Source organism: Photinus pyralis, unplaced genomic scaffold (genome assembly GCF_008802855.1).
Source record: "Photinus pyralis isolate 1611_PpyrPB1 unplaced genomic scaffold, Ppyr1.3 Ppyr1.4_LG3a, whole genome shotgun sequence".
In the NCBI taxonomy this organism is placed as follows: domain Eukaryota; kingdom Metazoa; phylum Arthropoda; class Insecta; order Coleoptera; family Lampyridae; genus Photinus; species Photinus pyralis.
In genome coordinates, this window is record NW_022170509.1 from 4,299,494 (window position 1) to 4,321,830 (window position 22,337).

Genomic DNA, 22,337 nt, shown 5'->3' on the forward strand with positions numbered 1-22,337 from the left:
GTTCAACGTGGCATAGTGTTCCTGTCTTGTCGGTTAACTGTCGTAAAATGAACTACAAATTGTCAGTCACTTTCCTTTGACATAATCTATTAAATTTTAACAAAAGAATTTTTGTAGTAATTCATGCGGTTAATGAAAGGGTGGAAATTATTGTGACTGTAAAAGCTTCAATTTCACAACTAGCCGATCGACCCGGTTTTTCGACTGCATTACGATTAGGTACTCTGGAGCGATGTAAATACATGATACTACGTGTAGTCTTGGCTATTTACAGAACCATCATCCTGTACTGCTCCAATTTTAGTTAATAATTAAAAAATTAATACGCGCACAACTGTTCTTTCCTGGCTCATTGGATCTTAGGTGTATACAATGTAGAACATAAGAATTTAGAGGTCGGTATTACCCGTTCTTCCCCTACTTGTTCGGAACTGTTCATTTAAAGTGTGTAGGACATTATTGCGCATCTTTATTTTATAGAAAAATGTATATGTTAAGAGAGGTGGTAATGGAATGCGACCACCTTGAGAGACTGGTAGTGACTTTTTAATGAGTCAATTAGATGATTTTTAGAGACTTCATTTATGACTACGGAAGCAAATGTGTACAGCGAGCGAATTTTTCATTACGCGTTAAAGAAAAACTGCGTCAGATTCATGGTGAATTAACTAAATCGCGAGAGATTTAATAAACCCCATCCAGTGGGGAAATAAGAACTAAAACTGTCAATATTTTGACATTAACTTCAATCGCTTTCATTGCTAGAGACGTAATGGTAACCACCAATCAGTGAACGTGGATACTGAGGACACTAACAAAGTTCATTAAACAGAGTTTAAATTTTCACTTACACGTGAAATTAACCACCGAAATCGAGTCATTGTAATCAAAGAAAAAATTCCCTTTGAAGTAATACCCCTTACCAGTATTGGCGGCCATTTTGTGTTGTTTTTATTTTGATGGGGAGGTGGAAAAGAGTTTTGTAGTAAGATTCAGAAAAGCAAAAGAAAAACTAAGGTAACAATTTAGTAAAGAAGTGGATAGCAGACGGAAAACAATTTGGTACAGTTTTAGTTCAGAATTTGAAAAGGCTTCGTCGAGGCTCTATAAACGCCAGCGCATTCTCGAAAGTGACATTTTTTGATTTTTTGCCCATTGCTTCGCTATTTGTAGCGCAATAAAAATTTTTGAAAGGGAAAATTAATCAACATTTAAGCGACTTTGCAGCTCTTCCGGTTTACGAGATTGCAATAGTGAAAGTGAAAAAAAAGTCACCCCGTATATTGGAACAAATTAACCTACTAGTAAATTGGGTATTTGGTACATTATTTGGGTTTCTAATATTTACTACTAAATTATAACACTACTAAGTAAGAACAAATATTTAAACAAGAATTAGGACCAACCAGAGCCACATAAAATAAAAAAGTCCCCCAGGTACGATCATGAAATAAATAAAAATGACTAGAAGGCACCTTAATTAAGCGTTTGCAACACACAAACAGAAAACAGAAACTCTTAGTCTTATGAAAATTAGCTGTCACTTCAGATTTTTCAATTTCACCAACTTAAGAATGACGAAATATAAGTAACATAACCCCAAATTTCTGCGAAATGAAGTGAACTTTTAATTAAGATTCTGGAAAATTCAGGGCGTCTCCCGCAAATTTTTCTGTTGAAAACGCTTAATTAAGATACCCTCTATCCATTTTTTTTACAATTTTATCATCGTATCTGGGGAGCTTATCAACGTAACGTAACGTGCATGTGAAGCTCCCTATTTAAAAAATATTTTGCAATTGTAATTAGAATTCTGGAGGCCATGAAGAATCAGAAATTTCCTTAGACCAAAACTACCAATACATCCCCAATGACAATGGTTAAAAAAAGAAAATTGGTTCTTGCAACCTCAAACAACATTAAGAAAATTTCTAGAACCTTAAGAGTAGCATCATCCAACGTCCTATTTAAATAATTTAAAGGGTTATAGGAAATTCTAATCAGGACTCAAATTTTGCATCAAAAAATTACTTTTTAAATGCAAGGTTTACCATAAAATCCGATTACGGAAAGTTTCAGAACTATCGAGAGGCGATTGTGTTTCTAATGAAGTTTTGGCTAGCGACTCATAATAAGTAGTTTTTTGTACCAAATAAGTTCTTAATTATTTACAGTTTTACGGAGGAGTTTTCCGTTAAAAACTGATGGTACCCAAGTTTAATGTTCCAAATATTAAGATTTTTTTGCAACTATCTAAAACTTTCCGGACAAGAGAGCACAGGGGTTGAAAAAGGAAGGAAAATGCCTTATTCTCTTTTGCATGGATGCCTACTTATTAAATTTTAATTTCGAGAATAACACTCAAATTATTTCTACAGATGATTATAAGCATTGTTAAGAACCGAAGAAAATGCTAAAATGCTCTTGTGAGACAATTCATATTTTCCTAATGGGGAGTGGGGAGCAAATACGATTATCTAAATAGTTACCCCAATGTGATTTTCCAAGAGTTTAATTGCAATTGGCATGTTACGTAAATTAAAAGCCCTTGCGTGTATTCAACGTGACTACTTGTTACGAATACAGCTTCTCTCATGGCGCAACGTATGAACCACTTTATGAATTACTATTTTGGTTAATGAACTTTTTATTGACCACTTCTTGTTCTTTGCAACCTAGAAACTTTATTCAATTTATATAAGCCATCAAGTAAGAAGTGTGTAATTATAGAGCGACAAGGAGATATCAAAAAATTCTATTTCTAACTGAAGGTGATTCAAGTTTGATGGTAAATTCGGGCTTCGTTAGTAATTCAGTACATGTGATGAAGGTACAGCTAACAGACTGAACCTTTGCCAGTCATTATTCTATTTTCTCTTGTATACCAATGGATTTATAAACTTCACCTTATATACTACCTAGTACTTATGACCTTTGAGGTTTAGATAATGCATTGCACGTATTACAAAATAAGCACAGAAAAAGCATACTCACACTACAGAAGAAATGGATTGTATCTTCGTTTCAGTACTCTTTTCAGACTCTTGTATTTTATTTCTGGAGTCGTGCGGGTTGAAGGAAGCCACAAGGCAGTGAAATAAAGATAGAATAGAAGAAAATGTAGAAGACAAACACAAAACATTTAATAGGACGTACAGAAGAGTTGAGAATGTTCACCGAAAGCCAATTAATTCGTAAAAAAATTGAATTTATAATCTACTCTCGGTAAACCAATGAGAGTTCCCTGTGCAAAATTAAATTACACGTTTTAATCGCCTTTATTTATGAAAACGGTGCATTATAAATTTTTGGGAAACGTGCCGCGAATGTCGTGTTTTATGCTTTTAGTATATCGTGAAAAATTCGCTTCTCTATTTTTGCACAGGAGAAATAGTAATTCGAAATTTACAGGTGAAACAATTAAGCCGGGGATTGCATTAGAAATTGTAACTTACGGTGGAGGACTAGGCAAAGGTATTTGATGTATTTTCCAAGTTGCTATCGAAATTGAATGCTCATCAGCCGCATAGCATCGCCATAACGATTGAATTAGCATCGCCGCCGGTTGTCTCCGTCTGATCATGTGTTTTTGGCGTTGTTGTTGTTGAACTTTTAAAGCGAATCCTGATCCTAGAATACCCTAAAACTATCATCTTCAAATATTCGAGTAACCTGTATTGGAAGTTACCAACCGCTGGTAATGCAAAAAACGAAATTCCCAATAGTGCGCAAAATGATGCGATTATTTTACCCTGCCACGTTTCTGGAACCATATCTCCATACCCTACCGTGCAAAGTGTTATCTAAAAATGATTTTGAACCTCATTGTAACTAAACCCGTTTTACTTACAACACCCCACCATAGCGCTTGAGCAAAATTAGAAAACTTTCTATTAACGTCTTTTTCGGCTAAATATACTAAAAATGACGCAAAAATTAACCCTAAAAACCCGATGTATAAAGTTGTAATTAACTCCTAAAAAATATACGTTTCTTACAAGCACCATTACTGATTCGAGCTCGCTTGCCTGTCTGTGAGCGTATACTACTGAACCCAGAAGCTTCCAAGTTCCTCCTCGTCTGTCCATTCTCACCATGCGCAATATTTGAAAGAAACGGAGACCTCGAAGAGCACTTGCAGCAAAAACTTGCCCGCTAGAACCCATAGCAAGTACCACATACGAGGCAGCTATTGTTACTACGTCTACAATTGTTGCCGTTGAAAGCTGCTATAGCGTTTTTAGTTACTTACCTATTATACAAAACGGTCTTCTGAGGAATTTAAGGCGACCCATTGGACCTTGATAACGAGATCGGCATCCCGAAGACCACAGTCTGAAAGAAATCGAAATGAAGTAGGTTAGCATATTGTATTACATCGCCAAGAAGTTTTTTTAATCCCTATACTACATATATTCATTTTTTTTTAATTTTTTTTTTTCTTAAAGGCCCTAACGGGATCAAGCCCATGATAGCCCTACCTGTTTAACAATAAGGATTTAACACTAGCCACATAGACTTCACGCAAAGGGGCCTGTCAATGCGACTTACACAGACAACACAATGCACTAGACCACGGTTCGGTAATTAGGTACTATAACAAAGGGCAAGACAAGAGGAGCAAAACAATTAGGAGTTGTAATTAAATGTTGATCTGAGTTTGTCTCAAGAAGTGTATTATAACATCAAAGACATTTTTGTCATCGGCAGCCAAAAGACTAACGATGTCGGTGGGTACAGACCCATTCTCACCAGTTTTGCAAGTCTGCATTTGGTTAAGTTGACATCCAAAAAATATATGATTGAGATCCGCCATCTCACTCCCGCACCTACATACAGGTGACTCTATAATGCCTATTTTATATAAATGGGCAGGGTAAAGATCGTGACCGAACTTGAGCCTAGCGATGGTAGAAAAATACTGGCGACCTACAGAAAAATCCCGAACCCAGTGCCTTTTTATTAATGCGGGTTGAATTTTGGCATATTGAGTAGTATGTGTGCGATAAGAATTAATCCATTGCAGTTCCCATTTTTGTTTTATCAGAGAGTTTTTAATTACCAGGTACAGATCTCGTTTGGTTAGTTTATTATTGAGAATATCCTTCCTTTCAAGTCCTAATTTGGCCAACCTGTCTGCTTCTTCATTTCCTGCAATGTTGCTGTGGCTCTTCACCCACTGCAGCTCAACATTTATAGATTTGGCTCTAAGGTTTCGTAACACGATCATAATATCTATAATAACGGGGTTGGATTTAGCCTTACATATCTTTGCATTTATTGCTTGAAGTGCGCTATGAGAGTCCGTGAAGATGACCACCTTATTGCAGAGTTGGAGGGAGGCATATTTTAAGGCTTCGAGTATAGCCACACATTCGGCATGATAGACAGAAGACAGTTTATTTAATCTAAAGGAAACTCTAAAATTCTGTGTCGCCTCAAAAAAGGCACCAGCGCATCCATCTGAAGATTTGGATAAAATAATAAGCTGCCAGCTTTTCCTGCAATAATGGAGTTATGTAGACGAGTGTTATAGTCTCCGTGGTCAAGATAAATAGGATACTGTATGGAAGGTTTTAAAATAGTATCACTGTATTTTAAGTTAACGAGATCTGGGAAATAAAGTTCCTGATTTAATGTAATAGGCTATGTTTGCAAAAGCGGAAGCTAGCGGTGGCGATTTCTTTTTGGACCAGTATTTGTTGACAAGATCTAAATTACACAGTTCAGAAACTTTGTCCAATAATTGATTGTTGGAGAACTTTAACTTAACGATATATTTTAGGGCTAAGTATTCTATTCGAAGTTCTAGCGGCGGTTCTTGTGCCTCTACCTGCAGCGCTAATATAGGTGTAGATCGCATCCCCCCGACGCATATACGAAGTGCTTTGTTTACTACTGTTGTTAACTGTTTCAATAGTGTATTTCGCGCCGAACCGTAGAGGTGACAGCCGTAGTCAATAAGCGGTCGCAGATAGGCTCTAAACATATTTATCGTAGTGAAGTAATCGGCTCCCCAACTAACTTTCGTTGACAATCTTAATAGGTTTAAGGCTTTTTCGCACTTTTTAACTGTGGCCATGATGTGATATCTCCAGTTAAGCTTAATTTTTATTATTATTATTTATTATTATTATTATGTCTATTAGTAGACCGAGGTATTTAAAATGTGTGACAATGGGGAAGGTAGTGTTGCTTAGTTGAATTGAACCCGTAGGGGTATCTCTCTGCCTTGCTATAAACATGACTGCCGACTTAACAAAACTGATTTTGAACCCGTTCTCATTACACCATTCTTGAAAAAGTTTTGAACCCTCATCCATGGCTTGAGTTAGATCAGCCATATTATTTTTTGAAAAATACAAACAAAAGTCATCAGCATATTGGATTATTTTGCCCACTTTGTTAACAATGTTGTGCAAATCTGCAGTATATAGATTAAAAAGTAATGGTGACAGGATGGATCCTTGTGGTAAGCCTTGCCAAATCGTTCTAGGGCCGAATTTGTGGTTTTGGTATGATCTTACGTATACTTGCCTTCCGTCAAACAGGTTCATTAAATTACGAGCGAAATGTGATGGAAAAGCCAAGTTGATCAGTTTACGTTCTAATATATCCAGATCCACGCAGTTATAAGCATCTGTGAGGTCGTAGAATATTGTAAATATTGTCTTGTCACCAATATGAATAAATTGTTATTTTTAAGAACCACACACAATCCGCTTTTGTTGTATCTTCAACGACGCAAAGAAGATCATATTTGCTTTATATTCATTTAATAAAGCAAATATGATCTTCTTTGCGTCGTTGAAGATACAACAAAAGCGGATTTTACGTTATTTCCATAACAGTTTTGGATTATAAAAAATATTTTCTCAGGAAAGTGGCAAACTGTGCGGAGTACTGAAGCCTATTTTCCTTTGTAACGAGACCATTCTTTATTTGAATTTTTTTCTTTTCTTCTCGCAAACAGTTTATCTTTCCGATTTGAAAGTAAATAAAACTGCCAATGTAGGCATATATAGGGAAAGGTAAAATAATACACAGGGTGTTAGTGAATAAGTGCAACAAACTCCAGGGGCTTTTTCATAGGAGGCCCCGTTTTTATGAAAAAATATGAACACAAAGTTCTTAATTACACGTCAACAAATGCGCAATAACCACCTCTTAAAACCAACCCAATTTCATTTGCATTTCTCGACCGGTTTCAGAGCAATAAATAAATAGCCTGTACACCATGTATATCGAAAAGCGAAGCATTTGCGGACAAAAGTTATATAGCAAACTGTCATTATTCTTTCATGCAAAATAACCCCCTTAAGTTTTTTGCACTTAATCACTAACACCCTGTATATAGGTAATAAGGAACTAGTTCATCTTACGATGACATAAAGTAGAAAAATTCATAATTTCGGCCAACTTCACTGAGACGGGACTTTCCCAATTATATGTAACAATTTTCCAAAATTCTTACACCTAGAGCGCGCACCTTGAAATTCTGATACTGATTTTGACAAAAAATTTAAAATTCTAAAGGGTATACCAAAAAACCTACGTAAAGACATTAACTCCATCCTCCTATAAGTTTTATATAAAATAACAAAAAAAAGTAAATTTTGTGGGCGGTGGTGGTGCTTTGGTTCCTTCCCCCGCAACATTTTTTTTACATACTCATTCTGTACTCTAAGCCACCACTTCAGATCTTCATTCTTAATATGAAGACATGAAATATGAAGAGATGACGCACGAATCAGCACAAAATGAAGACAAATGAATGCGTACTTAAAAGAAAACTGATATTGATGTATGAAAACTAATTGTATTTTTTAATGCCTGATACTGAAACAGTAAATAATTTGGGACTAACACTTGATGATCAACTTCGGTTTAGAGCTCATGTGAGCAAAATGGTTCAAAATGCGTTCTTGTCTTTAAAATGTATATATATAATATTAGACACACTCTTAATAATAATTTTAAAAAGTTACTATGTGAGACTTTAGTTTTGTCAAAATTTAATTACTGTGACTATATACGGCCCGTGTCTAGATTGTGTAACTAGCAGACGTATTCAAAGGTTGCAGAATTCCTGTATCCGTTTGGTGTATGGAGTGAGAAAGTTTGATTCACATAAATTTCAGGAATCTGGGTGGTTAAACATGGCAAATAGAAGGCACTTGCATAGGGATACATTTGTACACAAATTCTTAAGCAACAATACTACATTTAAGTTGAAGTCCAAATTCAATTTAAGACACAGTACTCACTCGCACAATACTACTATAGGCATAATGCACAATTTACAATTCCGCACAGCACCGGACCGCTTTGTATAAAAGATCATTTATTTATAATGCCGTAAAATTAGTTAAGTTATTGACGAATTTAAGATATTTAATATCAATAAGTTCAAATTTGAACTTAAACAATACTTTTTGAATTTGCAGCGTGTGAATCACTAGCCACACTTGAGATCTAACTTTCATTCCTTACTTATCTTTCAGCTAGTTGTTTGGTCGTTGAAATATTGATATATTTTTGTTTCTCATTTTTGCTTAGTTATGCCATTAATTTAATTTCAGTTTAATTTATGTTTAGAGGACGAGTATCGTAGGTTAAGTAGAGTAGCCTGACTTGTCTAGACTTCGCCTATTATATCTCCCTTAATCCTCCTTAAAATGAATTATGTTTCTTTTCCTTCTAATTGTATAAACAAATAAAGACCTTATTATAAGGAGTAATTTTACCTGTGCCTGAGTTACGATCTATATCTTACTGTCTTTAATGAAATATGGGATCCTACAGACAACAGCAGGCCTTGATTTTTAGAAATTCCGTATCATTAAAATGAAAGAGACGCACAAATCAGCATACAAAATTGATTCTTTCAAAACTTCTATCGACGTGAGGTGGAACACCTAGTAAAGTTTATTGTAAATCTCACAAACAAATATGTTTTCACACATGAAATTACAAATAACCGACGTTTTTCGTACACAAAAACTAACAGGATCGATGAAAGGAGCTATTGAAATGTATTTCAGCTTTAATGTAAACAGAGTACTATATGCAGTAGGTAACAAACTCTGTACTTTAATCAAGAACCAAGAGGTAGAGTGGAATTAATTGATGGTGTTCATAATCGACTAATTAATATCAAGAGATAATTAATTGAATCCCTTAAGACGCTTAAAATTCAATTTACTCCGAAAAATTAATGCATTTAAAGTCCTGCAATAAAGGTAAGTTATATGATCAAAATTACTTTATTCGATTCATTCGACCTATTATTCAATATTTAGAAGAGCCCCAATTTGTTGACACAGAAATTGTTGAGAATTGTGATAAGATGATACGAATCTGCCATTATGACGAAAAGAATTCAAAGGACAATTTAAAATTACAAGACAACTTTATATTTTCGTATAATACCGATTCAGAAGGCTATGAATGAATGCTGAAACTCTTCTTTAGTTACAAAGGACTGGGTTTGCGGATGTAATCACCTACACCTGCTCTTTTTCCGTATCTTGCTACCTCAGGCGTGACGTGGTTGAATTTTGGTTTTTTTTACCCTCACCTTAACATATACCAACAAACAAAAAAGTTTAACATTTAATACTTTGTCCACAAAATAGAAACATTGTTGGCATCAAGCAAATAAAAATTGTGAAAGTATTCACGGATTCGAAACAATTAATTCCGCGACTCGATTGTGCTTTTATTTCATAATTCACAGTATATTAATACGAATATTTAAGTTTCGGAGTTTTCGCGGTTTCCCGACTTCTACCATTACCTAGCGCATTTATCATCATATCCCACATTTCCAGACTTGCAGTACATTTTGCCCTATGAGCCAAAACAAGCTCTTATAGAATTATTATTCCTATTTTTGGTACATATCGATCTAGATCTGCTAACTCTTTCCCACGGCATTAGAGTTTACATCTTCAGAGACACGTAATTAGATCAGTACGAATAAGGATCTTCTGTGCTAATCGCCTCTATCTTGATTAGCTTCTTCCAACATTTTCAGTGTGTGGGAAACGTGGCCATCTTCTCTGTTCACATTTAAGTACGTAGCCTCGTCGTAACAGCATGTAATAAAAGTTGATTTCTCCGTGAGGAAGAATACAAGCCTCTTATGAAATTATATCATATCGCTCAAAATGGCACGGGCGAACCAATTATTCTGGAACCACTTCTCAGGAGAAGCAGAGGAGATTGGATTTTGGCTCGACAGGCAGTGAACCTAACCAAAATTAGGTGGGCAGCGAAGACTTTCCATACGTATAAATCCCTCCCTTCCACTATGTACGTTGCTAAGAGCAAGGTTTGCTCTGGGATACATAACTATGGGATGGAGGGACGTAAACGTCGTATTCATCATTCGGTTTTGCCTCAAGCGGATTATTTCTGCCAAACAGAAATACATTCTGTGAAGAAAACTTTCTTCGATCAGATATAACGGACAAATGGCACGACTTCAAATTAAAATTATAACACTTCCCATAAGCAATTATCCGGAGTCAAAACGCCTAAAGAAATTGTCAACGAAAATATTGAGAGGAACTCCAGAAATGGATAAAAAGTCTAGCATAAAAAACTGAGAAAATTAGAAAGGATAGCGAGGAGAAAAGTAATTAAAAAATTATTGACTGAAAATTCTAATAAGATTTCAGAAAACAAAATAAATCTCGTATTTGTTTAGAAATTGCTTTGGTTGCTGTGGCAACAGGATTTATACGACTTTTAGTAGGAATGGTATGTTACCAAACAGGCAAATATAATGCGAAATAAACACCCGTAATAACTCGCAGAAATAAAGTAATGGGAATGACATAAAAGCGAAAAACGTTTTGACGATCTTGCAGGCATAAAATGCTGATTTTTACGTACCTACGCGTAAATCTAAGCGAGGGTTAATCGACAATAGTAAATGCAGTTGAGTGATTTGATTTCAAGTACGACGAAAACAGGATACTTCAATCTTGCAGAAGTAAAACTCGACATTTTCAAATATCTTAGACAAGTATAACGTGAACGAAACACTTACATTTCGGAAGTTATCAGAATTTCATCCACAAGTAGTTTTTCATATTTTAATTTTGGAAGTCCAGACCACAGCACTACTATACTTTATAAGCTTATATTGAATACTGCATAAAGGAAAATGTACACACAATAAAATTGTTGAAAAAACATTATTTAGTCCCAAGCAAGAGAAGGAAAAGAATGACATTCGGGTTTTAGTTTTAATTTTGCCCATCCGGATGACTGTGAAAATTGCCATTTCTAAAGGTTCTTTATGTCGAATTTTTCAATTTTTATCTGAAACAGAGTCACGGAAAATTGGAAACCACCACCAAGTAACAAAATGGAAATTTTAGTTTCATGATTGACTTTGATCAGTAAAGAATTTCGGTATACAGCATGGTATTCTCAAATCTCAGAATAGTAGCCTCTTTAAAGCCACATTTGCCTATAACTGGAGTTCTTATAGTTATGTGTGCGTTTATTTAACTTTTATTTTGTCGTAAATAAAAGCCGCACAACATTTGTGCACGGGGGGCACATATTATCCGCACAAAACTTAGGTTTATTTCCATATGACTTCACCGATTTAAATGTAACAATTTAACGCACGTTTGTAAGAAGCATATGCCACATGCTACGGTAAAAATATTTGAAAATAAACTGGATGTAATTAGTAAATGAGGCAAGTAATTTTAGGCAAATTTTTAGACTGATTTTATGAGCTACGTACGTTGTGTATGTCTCCAGTGAAACTATGATGCAGACATAGAGGTGTAATTAAGATAGGAAAAAAAATATCATTTGTCTAATATTTACGACATGTATATAGGCTGGGTTCATATTTTAATGATGCGCCGTCTTCATATAATTGAGATTCTAATGGTTAGGCACCGAAACACGGAAACACTGTATTATTACCGCGACATCAGAAAAAAATCGCTAGTAAAATAGTGAAACACAGCGTGTCAGAAAAATAGTGAAATACAGAAATTGAGAAAATGCGGCACTTACCATACACCCTCACTTCTCAGGTATATGATCACTTTATATGGAATTACCAGATACCAATGACATAATGTCATATAGTATCGTAACTCTCTATTTTATTGGGGATTGTTTTTTAAATCACTTTGAGTAATGATGTTGTGTAAAACATCATGTTAACTAATACCATAAATGCACATACGTGTTATCCCAGATAAGCGAGTAAGAAAAAGTTTCTAAAGTGGACACATAAATTAAACTTACCAATTAAGAATGGGATAAGAAAAAATTTATTCATTACCACTTCGTGCACTTGAAAATCCCTTCTGTGCGACACTGCACCTATCTATCAGTGCTGGACCGAGCTAATCAATGAACTAGAGTACATCATTGCAGATATTTTTGGATTGCGGTTATTTGAACACGTTTGAGCAGTAATGAATTTCTGACGCGTATTTCCTACAATCTGAATCGCTTTTTAATGTCATCCTTTGTAATGTGCTTTAAAATAAAACGCTAGTCGTTTTCGGGGTTTTTACGAAACACCTATATCACAGTTTTTACCTTACTTTTATTCTGCTTTAGCGAAGAAGCAAGAGGGTAGTTTTGCAATTTTAGTGATTCAGTTAGGTGTAAATTTCCCTATGGGGTATGTTTGTATTCAAATTTTAGTGTAATCAATCTGCATAGTATACTGTAATTATAACCAATCTCTTAAGTTGGGGCGGTGTAGATTGACATGCGTACGGATTTCAGGACAAAACGTAAGAACTAAAAAATCCGACATCTGCATTTTGTTTAAGCAATGACGTAACGTAATTTTGGTTTGAATTTTAAACAGGGAAATGATAAAGTTTGAATAATTACAATGAAATAATAATTTAAACGTCGAAACAATGTCGACGACCTTCAAAATTTTAAACGAAACGAGCCCTCGAATGAAGCATTAATCCATAAAGGGACTTTAACTCTTTACGCACCCTCGCTTGATTATAGAAATTTAATCGATTGATTATTCGGAAATGCTACGGAATTAAAATATTCCACCCAGTTTCACTCAGATGTATATCCTCATCCGCATAAGGATGTAGCTAGAAACTGTATGTAGTCTGGGCCCAGTATGAACTTATTCTTACTTTTACACATAAACTGAATCATATTTATGCCTAAATGTGTTGAAATAATAACGCACCTGAAACGATTTTACGGAGAAAAAGGGAAACTGATTTGGACATCGAGATTTCGTAGCTCTGGACGCCTGATACCGAATGATCCTCCAGATAGTTTTTGGGCTGTAACTTTTTGGCCCGATAGTGTACAATAGCGCCCTTTTTTATATCCTTAAGAATATGATCGGACGTTTCTAAACAAAGTTATCGTCGACACGAACAGACAGACGGGCAGATGTTCCTTCATATTTCAAATGTGCTAAAATTACTATATGCATACACTCTATACAGGACGAGTCCCTAACTTGGAGTAAATCAAATATTTGTTTTTTGGAAACCTGCTGGGAACGTCGATTAGTATTTTTAACCGTGCTCTTTTGGATGTAATAAAATTGTTTACAGGGGTCCCTGACATCATCGACTATTTTTTTCAATGGTACCTAACTCTTATTTTTTATGACTATAAATGCTACAAAATATACGTAATTTGTTCCTGTTCTACTATTTACATTAAACGTTTATTTATAAAAAAAAATATCCGTTAAACTTGGGCACTGAAATTAACTATCCAATTTATTGCAGTATTAAATGTAATGAATTTCTGTGGGGTACGCATTTTGGGGGCCATAACAATTGGCAATTACGAGTGCTTGTGCGTATCTGGTACTTTTCCTTTAGAAATAATTAGTTTATGAATATCAACTACTATATAAATCATAAAATGTTTAAAAATTTCTCTCTTTCCAATATTAATAATAATTCTCATAGCTTTCTTATGAATCATAAAGACTTTTCCCTACTCCCGTAGGTAATTCTGGACTGTAGATTCGATCCATGGTCCAAGGGAAACATTTTTTTGTTACAGACCAAAATCCTAAAACGTTTTCTCATGTTAGCACGAAACTCCTTAAGCCTCTACAAGCACTGCAAGCGTATAGCCTATCTGAGATCGTTTGACTTATATTGACGGGACATTAATTCATTAAGAGATACTTGAATTTATTGAACTAAGTCCAAGTGTTGTTAGGAAAATGAGGTTTTGGTTTTTATTAGGTGATCGGCCCACTGTGTGGACGAGGAAAGAGATTACTATAATAAATTTGTGAATTGGTATAAGTACTGTTTCGGCAGTTACAGTCACGGGAATAAATTTTGTGAAGTATGAAAATACGATTTAAATAAGTACGAATGCGACTTACCTTAGGCCAAATTCGATTGTAAACCAAACAACAACAACGATTTCCATGTAAAACAATATGTTTCCTGCAGTCACCTCGTAAGTTTCTATTGTAGAAAAAACGCTTAAGCTGAGGCACATAAATACCATGCAAAACCTGAAAGAAGAAACAATTTCGTTGAAAACAATCGTGTCATTCTACATTCTACTGTAAATTTTTAAAAGTCAATTCGCGCTTTACAGTTCAAGATAATTGCATTCTCGCGAACGCGGCCCTAAATGGGATTCACATCTACGTTACATAAATATATCAACGTTATGCCACCGTTTGTATTGACTGTATAAATTATAGTTACTTCTATTGATCGTCAAGCAAATATGCGCTGGGTTATAATTAAACGATTATACATATAAATAAAGCTCTACGACTAAGTTTGAAATTCCATATTTTTAAATTTTTTTATTAATCTCAGGAGACCGGAATAGGGATTTCATCTTGCATACCTTTGATGATATTTGTACGGATACGGAGGAATTTACATACATGTACTCATTATATGTATCTTCCTCAAGGGCTATTGATTATATCAACTTCCGGATTATCTTCGATGGATGTCCGGGATTAGTGTAAAGTGTAATTGAACTGTAGTAATTTAACTTTCATCATTTCCGTGTTTGTGGTAAATGATGATTGTTTTCAAATTGTTTACGGAAGTCGCACGTAAATTGGAAATCCAAAAATGTATGCAGTGTATCTGGTGTAACTGTCGCGATCCTGACTACTATGTAGTGGGTTGTGCAGCGCGAATGGTTTCAATTGCAAAGTTATATATTAGTTTTTAACGTGCAGTTGGACGTTTCAATGCAGCATCATAAATTATTAAGACAATTTCAAGCCTCTGCTCGAAGGATTTTCTTGCCTACAATTTTTCAGAACCTTATACCTACCTTCTTTATTGGGTTGTAGTTTTATAACTAAGTTAGGTAGCACAACGTAAAGTACGACATGGATGGATGAATGTACTATTTTACCCCATAAACTGTGCAGTCTTTCTCTCAATTTTATTCCCATATTTTATTGGACACAAGGTATGAGGCGTTGTTTGGACCAAAATGAAAGTTTCCACATGATGTATATTATTCCGCATTATACACATCATTTTCTGTTATATAAAAAAATTTGTAGCTTGGGGAAACGCGCCCTTCAGCCATCGGCTATTTATCAGTTTCGTTTATTCGCGTTATGTTCAAACTGTTTACATAGTTTGAATACTATCAAAAGATTTTAAATGTGAACAGTGTGGTTAAGTAACTAAGGGGATTTGTGATAATTAAACCCGTTCAACCGGGTTAAGTACATACTATTAATTGTGGTAATAATTAACCACAGTAATCTCCACCAACCCTATTACACGGGATGAATGATCGTAGCGCCTATAACTATAATTTGCAAGGAAAATGTAAAACAATGCTACTTCATCCAAGGTTTTATCTTAAAAAAAATACAAACTGAAAAATTGTTAGGCACTTTTTTACCGCATGTACTATGCGATCAAAAATGAGTTGCTGTCGAGTCACCTTTGGAATTTTTGTTTACATTGGAAATCGTACTTAACTTGAACTTCCAAAGGCGACTCGACAGCAACTCATTTTTGATCGCCCGTTATATCTTGGTACTGATTCGTTTGACTATTTTAAAATTAATCGACCATAGTACAAAATTGCTACCACCATGCGATTATTTGAATGTGCAAGTCTGTAGCGCCCACATTTTGTATATCACGAACAACATTTTTATATAATACCATTGAATAAAAACTTTTATTCAATGATAATACGGAATAATATATACAGTGCATTTGAAATAAGCGAATCACCTCAATATCTCTTTTTCGGCGATATATGAAAAATTTGTTAAATAAAATTTTCGATAAATGGCGTTGTGAGTCTATGTGATCGCATTTTCAAACTTTCGGCTTCTCTTCCGGTTTAACCGAAAATCGATGCAACTTTTGTTTTTCAAATGCACTGCCTGTCTTTTTACGATATTTGGAAAGAGCAACCAATTTGCTGTACGACAAGATATGCATATGGTTTATAACAAAAAATAGAGTAATTCGTTATTCAATGTTTAGAAAATTTATGAAATCTAGCATGCCGTGTGCCATATGACACGGCGCCTTTTGCATTACATGAGAAGATCGTATCGTGCAAAAGTAAATTTTAAAAACGAAACATTGAACAAGTTATTGTAGGTCTTTTCTGTGTGATATGGCACAGGACATGTTAGAATTCATAAATTTTCTATAAATATTGAATCACGAATTTCTCTGTAATATATCAACAATATGCATATTTTACGTTGTTGTACAGCAAATTGATTGCTCTTTTCAAATATCGTAAAAAACATAGGCATTGCATTTGACAAAAGTTGCATCGATTTCCAATACCGGTCGTTTCAATATGCGAGATCGTAATGTCTCAAATTTGTCGTATCTCGCTAAATAAAAGAAATATTGAGGTGACCCTCTTATCTCAAGCGTATTGTATTTATATTAGGTCAAAGTAATTAATGCGGCAATTATTCATAATGGCCGGTCTGTGATAAATTTGGGGTGTTTTTTTAAAACTTAGGGGAAGGGAAACTACTGGCACTTATGAAAAAAAGCATATACGAGCTTACGCACCATAGGGATTTCAATGCTAATTTCTTTATATGGAAATATTTTCTCCCCTCATTAATTTAGAGCAAAGCTGTAAATAGGTCTCTTGAAGCTTGTATCTTGTGCCATGAAATTATTGAAACAAAAATTGGATATATAATAGTAATTATACCTTACAATTTCCTTAATTTCTCCGATTTCGCACAACAAAAACTACAAATGGGCACATGACTAGACGCAGAATTTTACAATCTACATAACATTTATTTACTGATGGACTATCTACAACTTTGGCGTAGAAACAAGCAAAGCGACTTTTTAGATGATAAGTACCTAGATACTAAGTGAGACTAGCTTGGTTTAATCATTGTATGTCCAGAATTTCCAATAATATGGCATATATTTATCAAACAAAAATCTTGTTGAGAAAATGGCCAATGAGACGCAAGGCATCAAAATAAATGATTATCCCTGTTATCGCTATTATCCCTGTTATCCGTCTGGTGTCACCTGCAAGGCGTATAATCTTAGCTAATGTTTCACCTTCTATACCGCATGTTCTTATAATAATTTATATACCATTTACAGTTCAAGAAATGTAGACGTATTTCATAGGTAACAGTTTTAAACTATTTATTGATAGCTGTACATCCATACTTTCATTAGGAAGCGTTTGTTTAAAGAATCTCTAAACTTTCATAACAATCAAATTCATTTTTACTATTTACTTGCTGAACTACGCAAATATATGACTATTTTCAAGCAAATATATGACTATTTTCAAGCATATATGAGTTTTTTGAAATGAGCCAACCCATGTGCTCTTTAAACCAAATTTTTAAGGATCTTTATTATTATTCACATTTTACTTGAACCCCACATTTCATACTCCTTTTTGTAACATATACTTTTCTGTTAAATAACTGTCAGCAGTTTAGGTTAATTGGAACATCATTATTATTTTTTACTAAAGGCCAATCGAAACATGGTTTTTAGCGGAAACCGAAACCGTAACCGAACATTCGGCACCTCTCCTGGTTTCGACGGAAACCGTAACCGAAACCGAAGCTTCCGTAACTGAATGAAAGTTTAGTAAAGTATATGTACCGCCGAAGCGATTCATTACACCATGAAATCTAGTGTTTTTGCTAGCTTGGCAATATCTTGTTAATAATTTCATAACCAACAACGCTCGTTACACTGAATAGATGGCTAATGACAGTAGTGATTGGCGTGGTGGCAAACAAAATTCCTATTCATAGGCTTTATTAAAGCAAAAAATAAATTTATTATAGTGACATATCCATTGAGTTACTTTTATCCGTGTTTCATTTTGCCAAGTATTAGTTAAACATATGCTAGGCTCTTTAAGACTTACGTAATCTATTGTGTTGAATAAAATTAAAGGCGTGGTCAAGCGATGTGCAGCAATAACATACTGATTGAATAACCCGCTTCTGAAGGGTTGATTATCTGTGAAAAGGATAATGATTTTCTTGATCTCGCCATCGTTTTGCATTTCCTATTGATGTACACAGGGATAAGGAGTACTGATCTAAATTCTAATATGGACCCAATCTCGTGAAACTTCTATAGAATAAAATTAACATGTCCTTTAGAGTCACTAATTAATTCACGTCCCAATAAATGCGATTTGTTTCCAATTCGCAAAGCCTATAGGTACTTCGGTTCATCGCAGAAAATAATTTTATTTCAGAGATGACATTCAGCGTCAGTAATGCCATTACATGCATTTTATTTAAAAAGGCTTGAATTTCATTCGTTCCGCCTTCAAATTGAATTTGCTTTCTGTTAATAGATTAAAGTAACGAGCGAAATCATTAAACAATTAAAATGCTCTTGTCAACCCACTAGCATTTTAGAAACCACGTCATTTAAAAGTTTAAACGAAAAATATAGGTGTGCACGTATTCTTAAGGCAAAACGTTTTACTGTAATCTGCACCTATGCGTACCTAAACTTCATTTTACGCTAACGTTTTCCCTTTCTATAGAGCTTCTGAATAAAGTTACGGTTTTGAAAGGAATACTTTTCGTGAAAGCGCCAGTCTCGGACGGATTTTTTGAATTCGTTTGGTACTACGTATACCGATTGACGACAATTTTTAGTTACCGCATATATTTAAAATGTAATAAACGTCTCTAAAGTATAATATACTATAACAATGGAGTTTAACAGATTAAGAGCACCTTTCCTACTGAAAAGATTTTAACTGCACAAAGCATGGCATGAAAGCGGAATTCCGTCAACCTTGTTGGAGGCATTAAAAATATTCTGCGTTGATCTACTAGGATGTGGTTACCTTACCGTACTCAGAAAATACACGTAGGTTTGAAACGAAGGTTATAGTGAGTTTCAATTTCATCGTAGGGGATAAACGCACGGTATGCCAAAATCTAGTTATTATATTTTGCAATTTAGATTACGTCGGATTAAGATTAGTGGTCCAAGTCTTTCATTAGCACTTCTAATTCGAGAAGAATACGATTAACATATTTTCACGAGGGTGCTGCATGATTACGCGATAACGCGTCAATTTCGCGCAATGATCACGCAATTCGTTATAAGGGAGCTTAAAATAATCACCGACCAGTATCATTATTAATGAAATATCATGGAAGTTTCGCAAAAACCTCGCGTTGAATCAAATTTTTATGGAACGAAGGAGCTCAACATAGTAGTCGCTTGAAAAAGAAATCACCAATCTCGAAAACTTTAAAAACTATCTCGGAATCGTCGGTAGCGATGTATATTTTTAGTTTACCTACAGGTGGCGTAATTAATTATTTACTAAACTTTTATTAGCTCTTCTTGTAAAATACTTGTTCAATAGCATGTGCAAGGATTTCCCCCATTGCAATGATGAACTGTCATCAATTAGCTAATGATAATTGTGTTGATAGCCTGATAGGTACATTAAATTTTAAGATAAATTTCTAGTTTGATTTTATAGGAATGTTAATGTACTAGTACTTGTGACTTTTCTGAATTATGAGGTATAATAATGTACTTACTTGCGATAATTACGATTTACGACTTATAAACAAAGATGATATTATAGATTCTCAAATTAAATGAATTAATAAATAGTAGCAAGCTGGGAAACCGCTCACTTACACAATGTTTCGTATCATAAACCTAGTGTTCAGTACGATAATTGGTAGCCCAGCAAGGGAAAGCACCTATAGAACATACACCAAGGCGAATTTTCCGAGGCGAATCTTCCTGTAATCGAAAGTTTCATTATTGCAGCTGAGTGTAGTACGTTAAACTACCTTAGGTCGAAATTTACGTATTCTGGTTTGCTAGTTTTAGTGCACATCTCATTATGACAATTATGAAAACCCTTTGGGGTTAACCTCTCTTGAGCGTAAATTTTTGTTCGAGCCTGTTCTTGGCATAGAGAGTATTCAGGTGGAAGCGAATACTCGGGGGGAAATGCTTCTGGGGTTGAATCTCGGGGTGAACTTTAGAGGAGCGACTCTCGTTACAGTGCGAACTTTCCAGGGTGAATATTACGAGAGTGAATCTTCCAGGCCCAAATTAACGTAGAGGGGAATTTTCTTGGGAGGGCATATTCGGGAGTGAATTTTCCAGGGCCAATTTTCAATTTGTGTAATTGTTATTCAATTTAATCAACCAAATCCTTAGTATTTCATTGTGAATTTTTGCCTTGAAGGTACAATTACGAGATGTGTAATGGTAGCCTCCATTGGTGCATTTATCGCAGTGATATGTTGGATGACATCTTATGTTGACAGTAAGTAGCATTTGGATCAGACTTTTTTCAAAATTTATGCCTTTATCACAGAGTCTACAATTCACAATTACGGAATTTTGGCAGCATAAAAGTTTGCATAAACTTGCCTGACTGTATCCCTTACGGTTTACGAGATCGCCATAGTGAAAATGAAGAAAAAAGTACAAATTCACGTTTTGCAACAGCATCCTAATAGCTTTCCCCCATGATTGGATTACATGTAGCCACCAGAAAATTGTTAGTCTTCTATCAAGGTAGAAATTTGAATTATACATAACAGGAGCAAGTTTTAATTAATTTTATTAAAATTGGAAACTAAATACAGCCTTATAAATACGTATGAAGTTGCGTAAAAGTTAGGGCAGAATAGGAAATCAATTTTTTATTAATTTTGAAGGCGGCAAGCAATATATTTGGTAGAGGAATTTGAGAAAACGTGACCGCTTTCTTATGATACCTACGCCACTTATAATAAAAACAATCATCCAACCTGGAGGTCTGAAACGCCAGTACTGTAAGAAATTGAATTCCGGATGCAATTACAACTTATTTTGCTGGTTAATAGTATTATCTGCTTTTTGTATTTGACTACTTAAATACGCTCCATTTTTCAAATGGCAATATATTACACTCTTTACTTGAACTGTACTACTACATTGATTATTTATAGTAAAGAGGTTCGATGCTACCAGTGAATAAAAACCACATTTATTCAATGATGCTACTAAAGTTGTAATTTGTAGTTTATTTTTCGTTGTACTCAACGCACCCGTTTATTGAAATGACTCATGTGAAAAGCACTGGGGTCGCCGCACATTTTTTTACTACTGAAATAATTTCAACTGTTCATTCGCCTAATCATCTGTCATGAGATAGTCAATCTGATTTATATCGAGGGAAAACTCATACTATTTGAAATGAATAATACTCGTTACCACGTTCGAGTAATGAACGTTACATCTTACATGTAACATAGAAGATGAAGTTGCCAAATGCATTTGCAAACGAACAGGACGATCCACTGTTTGAGAAATTATGATAGGAAGGAAGTTAGAACATTGCTGAACTTCAGTCTCAGCTTGAGTTAACAAATTAAATCTACTTTGCATATTTTTGTGACGTTTTCTCACATTCAAGTTATGCCTTGGTCATTTTAGTTATAGTTTAAAGGACTAAGTGTAACTGTGTAAGATACCTGAAATTAATTTAACTTTCTTCATATTTCTTGCATGATGGGCAAAACTTTGCTTGGCCGTTTCACTTTCAAAAGCAACGGCATACTAACAGCTACTTCAATCTATATACATATATAGAACATTTTATTCCATGGTTATATAACTAAAGATCGTGGACGCTTTCATTTAAAACTCATAAAAAAACAATGGCTGTTATAGGTGGCTGTTACAGTAGAAAATAATTGCAAGTTCGAATCGAGGAATTTGAATTAAAAAAAAAAGTCGCTAGAGGAAGAAGAAGACAGCTTGGAAAACGGAAAGAAGAAAGTGACTCAATGAGACTACAAT

The 22,337-nt window shown here is 34.7% G+C and overlaps 1 protein-coding gene across 8 annotated transcripts in view; it reads right to left on the reverse strand.

Moving 5' to 3' along the window:
• The window catches only part of LOC116165328 (potassium voltage-gated channel subfamily KQT member 5-like), a 345,213-nt gene that overhangs the window by 19,533 nt on the left and 303,343 nt on the right, over positions 1-22,337 (reverse strand). For all 8 annotated transcript variants that reach the window (XM_031479669.1, XM_031479668.1, XM_031479670.1 and 5 more), the window contains 7 exons: positions 14,393-14,527; positions 4,253-4,335; positions 4,029-4,204; positions 3,851-3,976; positions 3,693-3,803; positions 3,456-3,640; positions 2,995-3,057 (listed from right to left, as the gene is read on the reverse strand). In XM_031479669.1, the coding sequence (XP_031335529.1) occupies positions 2,995-3,057; positions 3,456-3,640; positions 3,693-3,803; positions 3,851-3,976; positions 4,029-4,204; positions 4,253-4,335; positions 14,393-14,527 (879 nt within the window). The remainder of the gene's footprint in view (positions 1-2,994; positions 3,058-3,455; positions 3,641-3,692; positions 3,804-3,850; positions 3,977-4,028; positions 4,205-4,252; positions 4,336-14,392; positions 14,528-22,337) is intronic.